Source organism: Argentina anserina, chromosome 7 (assembly GCF_933775445.1).
Source record: "Argentina anserina chromosome 7, drPotAnse1.1, whole genome shotgun sequence".
Classification (NCBI taxonomy): domain Eukaryota; kingdom Viridiplantae; phylum Streptophyta; class Magnoliopsida; order Rosales; family Rosaceae; genus Argentina; species Argentina anserina.
In genome coordinates, this window is record NC_065878.1 from 6855742 (window position 1) to 6874808 (window position 19067).

Below are 19067 nucleotides of genomic sequence, written 5' to 3' on the forward strand. Positions count from 1 at the left end.
AGCAAAGTACAAACGAAACTGGCCTATAGGCCATACAAATTTTTCTTTGTATTCGTGTTAGATAAAGCGAGGCCTTTCAAGACTAGCTAGTCGATTACTCTGTAATGCCACTAGATAGCATATTGAAGGAGAGACATACATTATGAATAGTTATGGTGAAAGTAGCCCTTTCAAAACTAGAGGAACTGAATTGTCAGTTCCACAATGGAGACTATGGTTATGGTTAAATCTGCATCGCTACATTATGCATTATGATTTTGCAGACGACCAAACTGAAATTAAAGCAGATATGTAGAAGACCCTCGAAAATCAATCACACATTTGGTACCCATTAATCCGTACCAACAAATAAGTAGCAGACTTCCAGCAAATAAGCAAATAACAAATACTGTCATCAACAACTTGCAAAATGCAAACTGCACAACTACAACGTACAAACTCTGTCTGAAACCGGACAAGTTGCAAACTGTCCAATTTGCACACTGCGAAAGCAAGCTACAAAGTACAAACTAAAAGTAAACAATGCAGTATGCCAAATTGTGAAACCACAACAGAACCAGCAGTCAGTTAAAACTGCAAAGAAAAAATGTGGCCGTCCCAACAGAATTCTTGCAATGGCTAAAAATTTGAAACATTCAAACAATTAACCAGAATGCAGATTAAAAAAGAAAACTACAAACTAGTGCAAAGGAAGCAAAGCAACTACAAGTCGACAGATTTCAAATGTAGTGCCAACTCCATCTGTAACGCACAACTGCGCATCTCATCCGCATAATTTAAGAATGAAGATTAAATGTGGTTCTTAGCATTGAAATACCTGCACTATGTTAAATTACATCCCTTGATTCATTGATCTAAAGGAACAAACATACAATATTGATAGACAAAACCAATATTACGTTCAAGTCTTTAAGCATAGAAATAAGTACATGAATTAAAGATATAAGCAAATGCACGAGTATAACAACCTTATAAGGCCACACTTAGTCTTCTGCACTGCTCTCTAACTCTATTTTCTAGGGGACTGAATATTTAATTGCTGGTGAGAAGAGAGTGCAAGGACCAGTGTTATATATGAAACGACTTAGGTTTAGTCTTACATATTATGCAAAAATTATATCTGCAATTCAATGTTATTCTAGTTATGCAATTAGAGGTTTGTTCATAACTTGTTTAGGCATATCCTTACAACTTTTTCAGTTTCTTCTTCTTGGCAGTAGGCTGAGTCCGAAGCCACAGAAGTCTTGGTTATTGGCACTTGCTACTTCTGCAAATCACCAACACCAGTGGCCTTAGACTTCTCGACCTCCTCTCTATCAAAATTTTCATGTTATGCATAAAAAGAACAAATTAGTAGCTATTATGAGTTGGAAAATCTGATGAAGTTTGAAACACTTAAGCTGAAACACTAACTGAAAATGAAAACAAACACATACCAGCTGCAGGCTGTTAATTGGTTTGCATTCCTCTACACTTTGAAGCTACTCCAACCCATAACTGAATCAGCCTCTAGCCCATTTTGCAGACAAATCAGATTTTCAACTTTTTTTTTTTTTTGGGGGAATGAAAGAGCTTATGTACGTAAGGATCTATAACCCTCTTTCATGGAGCTAAAGTCATTTATTTCCCAGTCAAATTGTTGCCCCCTCCTTTCTCCTTCCTTCTAGCCACCATATCCCTTCTTGTTAAGTGATTATTCTGTAAGAACACCTCCTTTTCGTCAGTGTGGAAGAAAAATTCCTTCTAGGATACCAAACCAAGCAAGAGCTACATGAAAAATGTAAATAAAATTGTAGTTGTAGTACACTAACAATTGCAATGCAATTCTTTATTCATGCTACATTAATAACTGAGCCAAGTGTTGCTACTGCTGCAGGGCAAGAACAAAATCAGAGAAGCTATGTCACTCCTTCCCATTCCCAAAACATTTCCTTGCATGTTTTTCTCTTACAGCAAACAACATGTCAGTGGAAGTTTAACAAACAGGACAGTGGACAATATATCGACAAGCTAAAGCTGAAGAAAATGAAGACATCAGCAAAAATATCAAAGGCACCGCAACTTAATTCCCAAACATCAGAGATATATTTCTAAAACCAGAGAAGCTATGCTATAACAACCCTATACATTATCCTTCAAGCCCAGTAATAAAGTTAGACTTAGACTTGTACTATTACTACACCAAAGCATATAAAACTTGTAAGTATTGTCAAAGACAATAAAGATTTGCCACTTGAGTAAATGGTGGTAGTTCAGAGATCCGAACAGTAGAAGCATTTGCGATACCATATCTTTCAATTTCTAAGGAAGCATCGGCTTTGCCATTCATATATGTTAGACGTTTCCAAATTTTGTTATAACAAACAACAAGCCGTTGGAAAAAAGAATGTAGAGAACTGCGGTCAAGTTTCCACTGGATTCAGTCTACAAACCATACAAAGAAAACACCAACCATGACTCGAAAACACGTGTGTTTTCAATATCTAAGCAAGCATCGGCTTTACCGTTCATATATGTTTCCGACTTTTGTTATAACAAACAACAAGCCATTGAAAAGGAGAATGTAGAGAACAGTGGACAAAATATCCCACTGGATTCAATCTAGAAAACAATCAGAAAACATATGTTTCTAAATATGTGTTTCCATCCTCATACATTAGTCTTCATGCCAGTAACAAAGATAGGCTTGGACTTGAACTATTACCATTCCAAGACATAGAAACATTATACAGAAAAGGAAGACTTGCCAATTGAATGGTAGTTTTGAGATCCAATTGATTGCTATAAATTTGTCACTCATTTTCACCAATGAATCAGATTCATATGTTCAAAGACAAAAAACATTTCCATCCTTACAATTTATCCTTCATGCCTTGCTTGTATCAAAATCGTACCCAATTAGAGTTGTAATTTGTAATTCTAGTATTACAAAATGCAGAATTACAGCAATAAACTCAGAGACAAAATTAAACTAACCAGTTGAATAAATAAATAAAAATAAATTATGGCCAAAAGAATCCAACTCCTAATTCATGCTTCAAAAAGAATTTCTATTGATAATGATCAAAGAAGACAGGCATTTCTGTTATAAAAAAAACACATCATTTCTGATGTAACCCCACTGTTAAAAAAAAAAACTTTAACCCAGCACATGTGCTTTTTACTGGGAGGTTCAAATCCTAGATATATCACAGGCCACAGAGTTTATTTTTCTAAGTAGGAACATAAAGATTCTAATAAAGCCAAAATTAAGAAAAATATGAGATATGAATGGTGATTTGGAGATTTACAATCATGGAAAACTAGAATCATGAATCATGGCTTGATAAAAGGTTGTTTCGTAAACTACTGACACAACCACCACAACTCTTCCCAGAAATCTACACCTCGTTAAGGAATAAAATAGCACAGCCAAAGAGGAGTTGACGACGTTCAGATAGGATAGGACGATCGTAAATGGCGATGGGCACAAAAGCAAAAATTATGTCTTCATCTCTTATTTATTTATTTTCCACTATCTGAATTGAGCAGTAAACAAGTGGTATATCAGTAATTCAGTATATGCACAAACACAAAACTTAGCTTCTATCAATAAACGAACATACTAATTCATAATAGCTGAAGTTGGCTATGATAAATTGATAATCGGCCAAGCTATTCTAAATAGTCATTGAAGCATACCTAAAGTCTGATCCTTCTCAGGAGACCACATCCAGCTTATCTTCCCAAGCACACTTTCTGGGCATGATTCACTATAAATACAATATCCACAATACAATATCTCGGCTGTTCATCCCCCCTCCTTTCCTGACATTCATAACATGACATTGAACGGTTCCTTCCATGCTCTTACGTCTTCCTGCACAGCAAAATATCTTCATTATGGAATTCAAGAATTCCCCAGATGTAGCTTTTCCTAGTTTGGTGAGGAAACGATTCTCACAATCACTACAAGTCATAAGAGGTGATACCACAGCGATAAGAAAAAGCAATTCCCAGTTTCCCACATCTATTTTTGTATAACTCATAAAAAAGACCTACCTCGAAACTCATGGATCAATGGCTTGTAAAATGATGAACTTGGAAGAATGACAGTGTAGCTAGGATCCCCCGGTATCAGAGAGAATCGATCTGGCTGACAAAAGGACATGATTTACCAACAAACTTCACTCGGGAGAATATAGACCATCCCTAACATCACTTGAACCCAAATAAACCATAATCACATCAAATTCAGTATCAGAATCTTGCAGCTGCCCACGTCACAACCCACCTCGACCTGAAAACAAGCATTAGATAGTTTATCCACAACTTGAAATGCATCTCCAGCACAGACCTTGATATGCTTCGACACCCACAACCCCTGAAAACCTTCTCAAGAAACTAATCAAACCCCCATCCCCAACTCCTAACCACAACCAATCTCGACATCCTTCATTAATCTCTGAGACATTTCGTCAGTAACTTAAGGGGGTTGGTATATCAGGAACGGCGGTGTTCAAAAGCAAGACTTGGGAGACAAAGCAAGAAAGAGAGGCTTCGAGCTCACCTCGAGTTTCAGGCAGATTGGCCGCGAGTAAGGAGAGAGCAGCTGGCCTGGGTATTTTAGCCTATATAGAGTGCACCTTCAGTTACTGACGAAATGTCTTAAAGAGAAACATATTAGATAGTTATTAATAGAATTGGTTGGTCTGAAATGACTTTTGAGGTCAGTGATGATTTTAGATCCTCTTTGGTTACTTACATGTGTTTGCTCAAGTGTTTCTATCATAAAGCTTTTGATTCATTCATAGTATGAAGTTTTTTGTTACCTGAACAAGTGCAGAAGATATCTGGTAGTGCTGTTTAGTTTGTTCAGAGTATATAGTTCTTACTTCGGGTTTCATGTGTTAGTATAGTATTGGTATCAAAAATGATTTCAAATCCTTTGCAATGTTAAATTTTGGTTACTTTTTATTTTGGTTATAGGTTATCAGATAGTGCTTGATAGTTTGAATTTTGAGACTTTTAAATCGTTGAGGACTTTAATCATGACTTTCAGAGTCTCATGACCCTGCAAGATTCAACTCTCTCAGCTGTAACAGACACCTTGTCTGCCACTGATTTCAATGGCAGAAGTGATGGCTCGAAGTTTGGTTCTATGGAGACTGAGGTTGTAGAAAACTCGGACTCAGGTCTTGAATTCCGCTGGTAGGGGTGCTAAAACAAGAAGCTTCTGGATACACTAGTTAAGATTGTTATAGATGATTTCCACACTGGTCCAGAAGAGAGAGGCCTGATTGCTTAAGCTTAATATAGCAAAAGTCAAATAGAACGAATTATTGTTTGTTTCCTGGATCCTTGCAGTGGCTGTGTTACAATGTTCAGCTCAAGAACCGGAAGCACTTTTTGTGGACCACTGCATACTTGATCGAGCTCTTAATCTAGAGGTGCATTAATTGTCTGATCAAGATGACTTGTAACGCCTCTTGTTATGGGACTTTGTCACAGAAGGTATGCTCTTACTCTTCCATTAGAAATTTGTCTACTGCTTAGCTGATATAATCATATAAGGCTTGCCCTCAGTACCAGCCGATGGCTATGGATCGTGAATTTTACATTAAATCGTTTATCAGTGTGACTTGCTGGAAATGTGATATGATCGTTACTGTATTTCTCTATGTGATAGATACTCATGTGAGTAGTAAGATTTTAGGATAAACTATCTAATTTGATGATATACTTCTGAAAAAAAAAACTGATTGTTTCTGTTGAGAAATTTAGAATCACCAAGGATGTGATATATATGCTCCTAATGCTTTGTTAGATCTATGATTGCAAGGATGTGATTCAAGGGATTTCTTTAACTTTCTCAAAAAACAAATATTGCTCTTAGTGAAAATGTAGTTGACACAGAAACCTATTACTGTGTAACTTGCACCGTCTACTTATACAATGTTATTCAAGTGTTTTGGTTCTTGAAATCAGTGTCATTCTGATCCTATGACTGTAGAAAATGATTCAACACTGACATTGTGAATCCTTGTGGTTAAACTTTGAACAGAAAAAGGCCCAGTTGCTTGATTTACAATGGGACATGAATTACCACTTACCAGATAAACTTCATCACTAAGGTACAAATTTAATTTAAAACCATTATGGAGCAATATATGTTCGCTCACGGATCATTGAAATCTTTATGAATTGGTGTTTAGAATGGAAACTTTGATCAGTTATTAAAATAAATCAACTGTGCGATTCAAATGACAATGACATGCTTTGTACAGAGTACTCTTTCAACCTTCAAATCTGTATGCTTCATTTTTTCATCTTTGATATATGTGAGAGAGTACTAATTCTCTTTACTCTCCCATAAATGGACTAGCAGATGATTTTATCGGCCATTTAATTACCTTTCCAAAGTTGAAGGGCCTCTTGCTGTTTATATTCTTTGAAAAAAGTTGGCCTGCACGAAACAATATTACAACCTGGATACAATTTGTTGTTTGCTTTGTAAGCTAACAAGTTCCTTCCTTAAGATTTTGCTTGCAGCTGATCTTGGAATGGCAGTTATAAACCCAACTTTTCTAACTTTCTTGTAGGGGGCAACCTAAAATTTCCAAGTTGATAAGTTAAAAGGGTTATGTCTTAAATTAGTGTTTCTTCTACAAAGAGGCAATTAGGAGAAGACAAACCTGGCCGGCAACAAATTGAATGACTTGGTCCTCAGTGATCAGGTCAGTACTAGTTGCTCTCACCACATATGCCATTGGTATTTGTCCTGCTTCTTCATCTTCAACCCTGCATATAGTTTTTATTATTTAGATTCACTGAGCAAGATGAAGGATCCAAAGAATAAAAAATAAAAAGCAAGAACAACAAGAATGGGAGATCATAAGGCAACTCACGGGATGACAGCGGCATCAAGAATTTGAGGATGACTCAAGAGTATTGCCTCCAATTCTGCAGGAGCAACCTGCAAGGAGAGTTCAAAGATCCAAACAGTTAACTGTAAGTGTGATCGAACTGAAGATTACATTCTTGATATGAAATAAGTTCAGTACCTGATACCCATTATGCTTGATGAGCTCCTTGATAAGATCAACAATGTAAAGCTGTCCCATCCTCATCAAAATAACAAAGATCACCAGTTTTCAACCACCCATCTTCATCAATAGTAGCATTGGTTGCTTCCACATTCCCCAAATACTCTTTCATGATAGTTGGACTCTTCAGCCACAGCTCTCCTTCCTTATAAGGTCCCAAAGCTTGTCCAGTTTCAATATCCACAACCTTAGCAGCAAATTTTGGAACCAGAGGCCCAGATGAGCCAGTATGCTTCTTAGCTTGTTCATCCGACACAAAGAAAGTTTCTGCGCCACAACTTTCAGTTAGGCCATAACCTGGCCTCAGCTCAACCCAAGGAAACTTTAGTCTGAACTCATCAACCACTTCTTTGCTTAATGGTGCAGCTCCTGAACTGATCCTCCTCAATGATGACAAGTCACACCCGGCTTGGCTTGCATACTTCACTAGTCCAAGAATCACAGGGGGCACCGCAGGAATGTTACTCACTTTATGAGTTTGTATTGCATCTAACATGGCTTTGAACTCAAACCTTTTCATCAGGACAGTGGTGGCTCCTGAGGTAAACATTCCAAGTGCAAAGAAAGCAAGCCCATATATGTGGAACATAGGAATGAAGCATAAGAACACATCATCTTGAGCTGATGTTTGAACCACAGACCATTTCAGAAGTGTCATAATGGCAATGAAATTTTCATGTGTCAAAACTACGCCTTTGCTTGTCCCAGTTGTACCCGAAGAGTACAGTATGGCTGCAGTGTCTGACTGAGTTGGACGTGCTAGTGCTAACTCGGTTGGAATTGGATCACAGGATTCAATCAACTCTTCAATGGAGAGTGAGTTATCAGTAGCATTTGATGGCCTTGATGTTAAAATTGTAGGCACAGCAGTTGGGATCAGCTTGTGAACCTCCTCAGGTGATGCAATAGCAAGTTTGGCACCCGAGTCACTGACTTGTTTGGCTATTTCTGACTTGGTGTTGAGTGGATTGGCAGTAGTTAGAATTGCACCAACTGAAAAAACTGCCAAACATATTGTTGGATATAGGAGTGAGTTTGGTGACAACACAAACACCACATCACCTTTTTGAACTCCAAGTGCTTGGTGCAAGCCTGAAGCTAGAGACTGAATCGATCGATGAAGTTGTGCATAAGTGACTCGTTGGTTTGTGGCCGCATCAATGAGGGCAACTCGTGACTCGGCCAGATGAGGGTGTGGGAACTGTGACAACACAAAGGTTGCAGTGTCAAGGTTAGGTCTACTTGGGATTTTGTGACGATCACCAAGGTTGAAAAGAGAATGGTATACTCCGGTTTGGGGATCAAAACCACCGGTGTACTCGCCGGACAGTTCTTCCATAGACATTGCTGAAGAGGTTGCAATTTGTTTACATTCATACTTACAATATGATATGCAAATAAATAGGCCAGCTGTTGGTTGAGTATGACAAGTCCGAGGGTTATAGCATTGTTAAAAACGCCTTTAGAATTGTAATATATGTATTTTTAAGTGGTAGCCGGCATACCAATTCCATGAATATTCCTGTGTGCTTTTGGCAAACGTAATTATGCTTGATAATAGGTCATGTACTAAAGCCTTTCATGAGACAAATTCTTGAGTCATGCACATTCTCCAATTCTTGTGTGCAGTTTGTACTGAAGATTGGAAAGTGATGCCGAGTCAGCGTTGATGACAGACTTACGGAATTCATGAGGTTCTCAGTCGATTATACTGAATTTAGGTTACACACTCCCTCATTTTTCAGAAATTTACAGAGAACCTAAGAACTTCTACTGACTGCGTAGAGTATTTAATATATTGATGGTCTCTCAGTGAATTGAAATATTCCTTGAAACAGAAAATATTCAATTACAAACCTCATATTGGATGGCTAGAAAATCATACAAATTAGCTGGTACGTTTCACTTTTTGGACCAAAATAGGGTACAAATTTCCACCTACTTGGTAATGTTCGATCAGTCAGGTGTAACCAGTGTTCCAAATATCGGATATATCGGCGATACATTAGTAATATTTACAAGACGATACGATATCGCCCATATCGGTTGAATATATCAGTCAACGGTCAAATATCGGTTAAACTTTGATTTTTTTTAATTTTTAAATATTTCTTTCCTCTTTTTAAAAACAAAACTTATATTTTTTGGAGTTCTTATAAAAAAGTCATTTTTCATGCATGAAATTATAAAAATATCAAATAAGTTTTGAAATTAGAAAAAAGTCGTTTTTAAAACAGCTTAAAACGTAGCCCCAAATTTTCAGAAAAATTACGGACAATGCAACTCAAATAAACCGCAACCTATAACCGCGAAACGCTCTCTATTATATTCTCTCTCAAAAACCCAAACTCAGACCTCTCTTCAAAACTCATTCCATTTCTTCAACAGTTCTTTCTCCTAAAGACGACTACAACAGCGACGACAATGACGACGAAGTTACTAGGAATCTGAATTCGACGCGCCGACACAATTGTTCTCAACCGCTAAATGTGAATCTCAGGATTTCTCTTTCTCTCTCTCTCTCTCTCTCTCTCTCGTTCGATGGGTTTGATTTGGTTGTTGTTGAACTCGATTTGAATTTCTTTATTTATTTGTTCTTCAGGACAAAAATGGAAAAAGGAGGAAGAAACAAGTCCAAAATCCATAATGATGATGATCAAGACTTTGACGAATGGAGGACCAAGCAGAAGCACAACCGCCAGCAAGGTATTAATCCCTGAATTTCAAGTTGTAGGTATGTAGATAAGTCTTGGCTAAACCTTTGAAATCTTAAGTCATAATCCATTTCAAAAAAACAATTGTGACAGTAGATGTCATAGGATGTGTGACAGCTTAAGCTAAAACATAGGAAATGTTAATGCCAAAATGCATTTCAAAAGGTGTGACAGGAGGTGTGACAGTAGGTGTGACAGGACGTGTGACAGATGTTGTGACAGTTTGTGTGACAGATGTTGTGACAGATGTTGTGACAGTAGGTGTGACAGTATGTGTGACAGATGGTGTGATCGACGTTGTGACAGTGGGTGTGACAGTAGTTCTGGTTGCATTTGTTAGTGGTAAAATGTTACTCAATTTTTCACTATGATTGATTCTATGCAGATTCAAAACGTAAAAACCCATCAAGCAAGAAAAACACAACTCTAAAAAGGCGGAAAATTAGCAAGGAGGAAGTAAAAAGGAAGAGAAAGAGGGAAGAGTCTGAAGAGAGTGACGATGAAACACAAACAGACAATGAAATAAGTGCAGATGACACTGAGAATGACAGTGAGGATAGTCATGATTCCAACAATGAAGAGGAAAACAAAGACAACAGTGGTGGGAGTGACGATGACAATGACAATGATGACGACGATGATGATGACAATGACGGTGAAGATGATGATGAGAGTAGCAACAGTAGCAATGCGGAGGAGGAGATTCCTCGATAGAAAAAAAATGCAAAAATGAAGGGGAGGCAGATTAAGGTGAAAGAAAGGGTGAAAGGGAAGATTTCAGCACAAAAGAAATCCAAAACTAACAAGTCAAAAGAGAAAACCAGTAAAACGGCACCGAAAGAGAAAAAGAAGAGCAAAAAAGATAAATATTGTTGATTAAGCTAAACTCTAATTGTTTGTGAACATAACTGTGCTATGTAGAGTAGCAATAGTATGTGTGATAGCATGTATCACAGCTTGAGCTAAACCTTGAATTTTAATGCCATAATGCATTTCAAAAGGTGTGATAGTATGTATAATTGTGACAGGTGTGACAGTAGGTGTAGTTGTGACAGGTGGTGTGACAGGCAGTGTGACAGGTGGTGTGACATGGAGTGTGACAGTAGGTGTGAGGGGATGTGCTATTTACAGTAATTGTACTATGGAGTAACTATGCCTAATATTTTAATTATTTCTATACAGACCAAAGCGCAAAGTATAGATCAGCATACCCGGATCATACTCTTTATAAGAAGAAGATCAAGGCACGCTCCTTGCAAATATTGAGGGAATGGTCGTTTGGGCAGTTCTTCTCTGCAGTATATGATGGAGTGATCACAAGGAAAATGATGACGAAGTCGATCAACAGATTATTGATAATCGCAATTGTTTAGTGTGCCGCTCAAGGGGCAGTTTGTGGATTCCAAGTTAAAGGAGGAAGTTCCGGAGGCATGACTCATATTTGGAAAACTTTTGACCAACAATAGACTAACGTACAAGAAAATCACAGACGCATTGCAAAAGACGCTAAATGAATATCCTGCGGATGGGGAAGATGAAAAGAGGGACATCAATGTCGCAAGACTTGTATTGCTAGATATGTTAGCCAGGTTCTTTGTCCCCAACTTAGGATCGTTCATCGCATGGGAGTATGTCAGGGCGTTGTGGGGAAAAACACCACTGGCAGACTATGCAGACTATGCATGGGCAAGGGAAATTGGCCACATCTTTCGGTCTTCGCTCAATGCAAAAATTACACGCTCAAGCCACATACTCTTGGTAAGCATGACTTGATTCTTTCGTTCTTTATTTTCTCATATATGACTTAGTAAGCCATATTAACATCTTATTGGTGAACAGTACTGGCTATGTGAGAAGACCCTTGTCATACAAACAATTAAAGGTAGAGAAAACAAATATCCTCTGGCACTGAAGTGGGACCTGTCAAAACTGGTGCCGATTCTTGAGAAGTATGACAATAATCACCTTGCGGTATGTATCAATATGATGGTCTTTTATTTTATATGGTTCTTTATGTTTGTTGTGACTGGTTGTGTGACAGCATGTGTAACTGTGATATATCTATATGTGTTTCAGAAATTGTTTCGCAAGATGAAACAAGAACATGAGTTTAGCAGCTCTGACGAAGATGAAAATGCTGAGAAAGATGAAGGCCCAATGCCAAAATGTGATGTCGAGGCACTGGAGGCACAAATAGCAGACCTCCAGGAGAAAAATATTAGATTGCAGCAAACTAAGACGAGTCTGGAGGAGAAAGTAGTAAAGGATGAGGAGGAGAACGAAAGGTTGAGACACGACTTGGAGAAATTAAGAGAGAAGAGCAAAGAAGATGATGAAAAAAATACAAGGATACAGTCGGATGATAAATGCGCTATCAGCATGATCTGAAGAGCAAGAATACAAGACTTCTCTGATGGAACAAGAGCCACATGAACATAGCGAAAAGGAGAAAGAGATGCAACACGAAGATACTGAGCTGGCTATGGAGAAGGAGAAGGAGAAAGAGATGCAGGACAAAGATACTAAGCTGATTGTGGAGCACAAAGATACTAATCTAGTTTTAGAGAAGGAGAAAGAGATGCACCACAAAGATACTGAGCTGGTTGTAGAGAAAGAGAATGAGAAAGTGGGAAAAGGCAATGAGCTGCAGCAGAAACAAAATGATCATGGTAACTAAATCTCAAAAACTCATGCAAAATGAAAGAGGAGAGGGGAGAAATTTTTTTACTTGATATGAAACATAATCTGTTTATATTTAACATCGAACAAAAAATGTTTCTAAGTTTCTATAAATCATGAATTATGTTTTATACACACTTGTGTTTTTCTTTCACATATGTACTTTGTTGCTTTAACATGTTTCTGTAGAAAATTGTTGTATGACTTGTGTCACATTACCAATCACATGGTCTGTCACAAGAAAAATATTAGTGTGACAAGTGGTGTGACAGAATATGTGACAGCTGATGTGACTGGTCTTATATTTGAGTTTCTATGAATCATGAATGATGAATTATGTTTTATACACACTTGTGTTTTTCTTTCCCATATATACTTTGATGCTTTTACATGTTTATGTAGAAAATTGTTCTATGACTTGTGTCACACTACCTATCACATGGCCTGTCACAGGAAATTTATTAGTGTGACAGGTGGTGTGACAGAATATGTGACTGATCTTATATGTGAGTTTCTAGGAATCATGAATTATGTTTTGTATACCCTTGTGTTTTTCTACCCATATGTATTTTTTTGCTTTTACATGTTTCTATAGAATTGTTGTATGGCTAGTGTCACACGGCTTGTCACATGGCCTGTCACATGACAAATATTAGTGTGACAGGTAGTGTGACAGATGGTGTGACATAATATGTGACAACTCTTGTAGTTAAATACTTTTGATGGGACTTATTATGTGGCTGATATTGTGACTGACTTGTAGCTACCTTTGTGATAGTGAAAATTGGAGCAGTCCCTACACAAGCCAAAAAGACTCCATCCACACCGGAGTTTGACATGCCGCCTTCAAACTCATGCCTGGCCTCTCTCTTCTAGTGGATTTTTCATCTCCAACCGCACCGGTAATCAACATTCCACTCGAAAACTTCAAGATACTAGAGGCTAACATTGACACGGAGGCTGAAGCCAAGAAGAACCAGGTTCCATTTTCTCCGGATGCATATCCATTGAGTTGCTTGCATCCTGATGATAACACATATGATTCTGAAAATAGCTTCACCATGAAGATTAATGATGAAAAATCTGGAGAGACTACTAAGACAATGGGAATGTATTCATACATTTCACGCATCAAAACAAGAAAAAGAATGGAAAAGAAGAGGGACGACATCTTTTGGTGGGGGGACGTGAAAAGGAAAATGATGGAAAAAAAGAATGAGCAAGAGGAAAACCGAAAGAAGAATTTGGAGTGGAATGAAAAGCAAAAAGGGGAGAAGTCAAAGAATGATGCACCAGTAGAAGACGAGGAGGTATGGGAATCATATACCATCAAAGATGACGGGGATTTGGTATATGATATACCAGATAATGGCATGCCATCAGCAATTAGCCAAGTTTAGGCTATTGATTGGGATGAATTTGACGTTGTCAAATGTATGGATGAGAAGACAATGAGAGAATGGACACGGTGATTAAATAATACAAGCAGCGGGTATGAATTATGTTTTCTACACCATTGTAGTTTTCTTTTCAAAATGTGATTTGTTTCTTTTATATGTTTTTGTAAAAATTGTTGTATGACTTGTTTCACATTGCCTGTTACATTACTTGTCACAATTCATGTCACAATCCCTGTCACAATTCATGTCTCAATAGAAATCTTACTATGATAAGAGGTGTGACATATGGTGTGATAGGGTATGTGACAGGTGGTGTGTTTGATCTCATTAGTGAGTTTCTATGAGTTATGTCTGTCACATTGCCTGTCACAATTCTATCACAATATATGTCACATGACAAAAATGTTATTGTGACAGATGGTTTCACAGGAGGTGTGGCTGGTTTCATAAATTAGTTTTCATTTCTTTATTATTTGATCTATTAATGTAGTTGTAACTTGTGATGATGACTCATCATGTGTAATATGTACATTGCAGGACGCTATTGTTTGATGGCCCGATTGGAACATAATTCACCAAAACTGACATTAAGTGGTTCATAGAGAGTAAAGCAGCCGCATGCAATGTGATAGATGCATTTGGTTGTATTCTGAACTCCAAAATTCGTGTGTCTCCATCAATGAGTGACTCGGTAGCAAAGGCAATGCCAATTTTGACATGGGTGAGACATTAATTTAATTTGACGAACCATTTTTTGTATTAACTGATGTTGTTACTGGAATTCTGATTGCCTACTTTCTTGATTCAAACAGTATGCTGTCGAAAATCTATATGTCAAGAGCATCCATTAGCATATGGGGGAGAAACTATATGAGTACTTGGGAGAAGCATCTATTTTGTTATTCCCGATGATCCATACAATCTCATACCACTACACGCTGCTGGTATTTCAAACACGCCCGCCAATGTTTTATCATGTCGATTATATAGAGCCAAGGCACAAAGAACGGGGGCTATCGTGGGAGGATGCCAAGAAATTGGTACCTTTGCAACTCATTCATCTCTGATTTAGTGTTTTCTTTGTATTTCTTACACCTGCTGTCACATACCTTTTACACTTTGAAAAAAAAGGTTGTGAAAGGAGGTTTGACTGTCACAGATCTTGTCACACATGCTGTCACAGCTTCTGTCACACATGTTGTCACATAACGTTTACACTGGTAATTTGACTGTATTTGATTCTTTATGTTTTTTAAATAATTGCACAGGCTGAAATGGTGGGACTCTGGATCAAAGCAGTTGCAGAGCAATCTGATGAAATGATCAGCCAAGGGTGTAGGATGAAGTTCAGCAACAAGAGCACATATGATAATCTTATTTTCAACAAACAAGCCCTCACTGAAAAAGAAATAAAGACAATCAATTGGGCGAAGCAGTACAGAAAGTCAGGAAAGTTCAGCATCAGCCATTACAAGTTACCGGGGAAAAACTTTGTACCAATCCAACAACCAGATAATTCGTAAGTGCAAACTATTTTCATCCCACATACTTAATTGTTGTGACTGCGCGTGTGACTTATACTGTAGATAGTATTATGATCACACATTTTTGATAGTCTAATTTTTGACAACCAGGCTAGAGTGTGGAGCTTTGGTGATGTATTACATGCATTGCATTGCCAAGGAGCGACCAGTCCAAGGGAAGATGAATAAGAAAGATGAAATTGATAAAATTTTGCAAGAAGTGGCGAGCAAAGGTCATCAAGAAGTTTATAAGTCACCCTCAATTTTTGTAGAAACTGAATTCTGAAACAATTAATATCTAAAAGTTCAAAACAACTAATGTATAAAATTCATAGGTTATAGGTTATTATCAAAACAATTGGTTGAATTTGATTGTACCATCGACAATATTGATAGTAATTTATCGCAATTGGTACTTTTGAAAAATTAAGTATTGTCCAGAAATTTCAAACTGCAGGTTTGATTTTCTTATACTGTGACTGTGTGACAGCGCGTGTGACAGAGTCTGTGACAGCGTTTGTGACATGGTGCGTGACAGTGATTGTGACAGGTTCTGTGGCAGCGTCTGTGACAGTCCTTGTGACAGGTTTTGTGATAGTGCTTGTGACACCACTTGTGACAATACTTGTCACAGAGCTTGTGACATGTTGTGTGACAAACAGCGTTGTGACAAAATTGTAACAGCACTTGTGACATAGTGTGTGACAGCGCTTGTGAGCAGTTGTGTGACAGCCTATGTGACTTGTGATATGTTCATAACGACATATATCGTTGAAGAACTAATATGTAGTGTGATTATTTGCAGAGTATTCTGTTGCACTTTAAGAATTTTATTAATATTAATTGATTACATTTCACTGTGATAGGGTGTGTGACACCTAAGACAAATAGTTTGAAAAAATCTGTAGTGAGCCGCTACAACGCTTTATTCTGCAACCAATTGAATACATTTCATTCAACATAACTAAACAGTGATCAACTCATAATAAATATAATGAATATAGATCTAGTTATAAAATCTCCAATGTAACAGCCTAGTTATCTAGATCTGATTTGCTATATTCCAATGTCTACCATTACCCAAGTTGGTTTTCAGTTGCAGTTCCATCTGTGGACACAAAATTGAGACCCAATCTTTTGCCTCTGCTCTCCGAGCCACAATAAGTTCCATTGACTTCACACGAATAGTCTCATTCATCTTAACAATTGGAAGACTTTTCATAGGCAACAACCAGTTGTTAAAACATTCTGCTATGTTATTTGTCATCTCACCATACCTAGAAAAGAAATCATAATATCATTCTAAAAAAATGTCAGAGAACTAGCCACACTCCCTATCACAACACCTGTCACACCGACTATCACAACCCCTGTCACATCACCTGTCACAACACTTGTCACACTTCCTGTCATAACACTTGTCACACCACTAAGTCGCACTACAACCACATATATAACAAACCAATCACACCACCAGAAACATATATAACAAATAAAAAAACATTGGACACCAGCAAAAAAAGTTGCATAAATCATACCTTTGACCCTTGAAAAAAGCTGCACATCAACTCTCCTTTGGAAGATCTTCAAAAAAGTCCTCAATTGGTGTGCCACCTTCTGCGAGCAACGCTTTCATATTTTTTTTCATATGCATCAACTATGCAAGAATAAACACATTGCATAAACAAATTAGAGATCCTATGCTTGAGGTAGGCATTGCCGTTATAACGGCCATCCAAATTAGCAATAAGGTGCCTAAAACATAATCCTAAAGGATTTTGAGGAAAGACTTTTGGATATGCACCAAGAAGGCCGGTATTTCGATCTGAAATAAATGTAACCTCACATGAGGAGTACTTCAATAGCTGAAGAGACAAAAACTCGAGGAAGAATCTCCAATTACTCTCAGATTTGGCATCAACAATGGCATAAGCTACCAGATACATACCTGAAAAACAAAATTAGTCAAAATCAGTCACACAACCTGTCACAATCCCTATCACACTACCTGTCACACTACTATCCATGTTCATAACGTCTGTCACACTACCTATCACACTATCAGTCACAGTGCCTGTCACACTACCAGTAACAATCAAAGAAAAATAAAAGATAGAGAAAGTACCACTATTTCCATCATTGGAAGTTGCAGCAAGAAGTTGACCTTGGTATTTGTTGGTGATGAATGTCGCATCAATGAATAGAAGATGTCGGCAAGCTTGAAAACCCTTCATCCAAGCTAAATATGAAACAAACATACGCCGAAACCCTTTTGATTCACTGCAAATCTTAATATTGATTTTAGATTTCGGGTTGGCAGTAACGGTCTGTTGACAAAACTAGTGCAGTTGAGCATAAGATTCGGCTTCATTACCCATTACAGCATCCCTAGCAAGTTCTTTTCCATACCAAGCTTTATGATACGACACATCCAATCCATAATCAATCTTCAACTCCTTGGATATATCAACAGTTGACTTATTAGGATCGGCACGAAGCTTGTCAAGCATAAGTGATTTTATTATCTATGATCCCATCATGCTACTCTTCTGAAGGCGTACAACACCACGACACTTGTGCTCATTGACCAACTTCGTAATACAAAAAAAATTGTTGTGCTTGCATAAATATAAAGAAAAAAATTGATAGTGTGACAATAGGTGTTAAAAAAGTGTGACAGGTGGTGTGAAAGCAGATCTGACAGTAGGTGTGACAAAGTGTGACAGGAGGTGTGACAGGCGGTGTGACAGTCCGTGTGACAGGCGGTGTGACAGAAGGTGTGACGGATGGTATGAATACTGGAGTAACATAAAAGTGAGACAACATATGTGACATGAGGTGTGATAAGTAGTTTGACAATAGGTGATTGACATGGGGTGTGACAATGTGATAGGTAGTGTGACTATCACACTGAATGAAAATGCACAAATAGTAATAAAAATCAACAACAGTAGTACCTGCAAGGATGCCTTCACAAGCCAGTCACAACTATCTGACAACTTCTTGCTACAACAAGCTACAACAGTTTGCTTGCTGTTCCTCACCCAATCAATTTCAAAGCCCAACTCAACCGCATACATGCGAGTTTTAATCGAAAATCATCCACCCCACCCTCAAAAATTTGATCAACAAAACGAATAAGTGTACCCCATTATTGAGTTTGATATGTCTTCAGATCCTCCCGCTTATAGCAACCCAAAAACTGGTTCTCTTCGAAGAAAACACTACTATTGTCACTAATATTATTACTTACGATACTTTTTGACCCGGAAACACCCATATCAACATAAAGAATATCAATATCTACAAAATCTTAGGCATGACGTGCCATCATTCGAAACATCATCTTCATATCAATATCATTTTCCAACTGATATTCAATAATATCAAGATGAACTCTAAAATGCAGTTTCAAGTTCATTTTATTGAGATTTAGAAATCTACCTCTCACTCGCTCACAAATATCGAAAAAGCTGCAGTTATCTGAAAATGAAATCGTTGCTCCTTTGCCACAATATGAAAGCTTTCCTGTATAAACAAAATGCATTGTGACCTGCAAAAAAGTAAAACATGTAATGTGACACGAGGGGTGACAAGACAGGAAGTGTGACACGAGGTGTGACAGGTTGTGTGACAGAACGTGTGACAGGCGGTGTGACAACAGGT

The 19067-nt window shown here is 37.7% G+C and overlaps 1 protein-coding gene, 2 long non-coding RNA genes and 1 pseudogene across 4 annotated transcripts; 2 read left to right on the plus strand and 2 right to left on the minus strand.

Annotated features, from left to right (window-relative positions):
• Window positions 1-984: 984 nt before the first annotated feature.
• Window positions 985-4702, minus strand: LOC126803297 (uncharacterized). Of its 2 annotated transcripts, XR_007673100.1 has the most exons (5): window positions 4550-4702; window positions 4042-4279; window positions 3682-3859; window positions 1437-1698; window positions 985-1313 (listed from the first exon to the last, which is right to left on the minus strand). It is a non-coding gene; the product is annotated as an uncharacterized LOC126803297 (long non-coding RNA). The 2 variants fall into 2 exon arrangements; XR_007673099.1 differs by having other exon boundaries at window positions 4042-4633.
• Window positions 4703-5357: 655 nt separating this feature from the next.
• Window positions 5358-6686, plus strand: LOC126803299 (uncharacterized). Its single transcript, XR_007673101.1, has 3 exons — window positions 5358-5493; window positions 6044-6113; window positions 6582-6686. It is a non-coding gene; the product is annotated as an uncharacterized LOC126803299 (long non-coding RNA).
• On the minus strand, window positions 6251-8466 carry LOC126803291 (probable CoA ligase CCL5; annotated as a pseudogene).
• A 1228-nt stretch (window positions 8467-9694) lies between these two features.
• LOC126803476 (pheromone-processing carboxypeptidase KEX1-like) lies at window positions 9695-10513 on the plus strand. The gene is made up of 3 exons (XM_050531279.1): window positions 9695-9791; window positions 9965-10141; window positions 10185-10513. The coding sequence occupies exons 1-3, from the start codon at window positions 9695-9697 to the stop codon at window positions 10511-10513; spliced, it is 603 nt and encodes a 200-aa protein (XP_050387236.1).
• Window positions 10514-19067: the final 8554 nt, after the last annotated feature.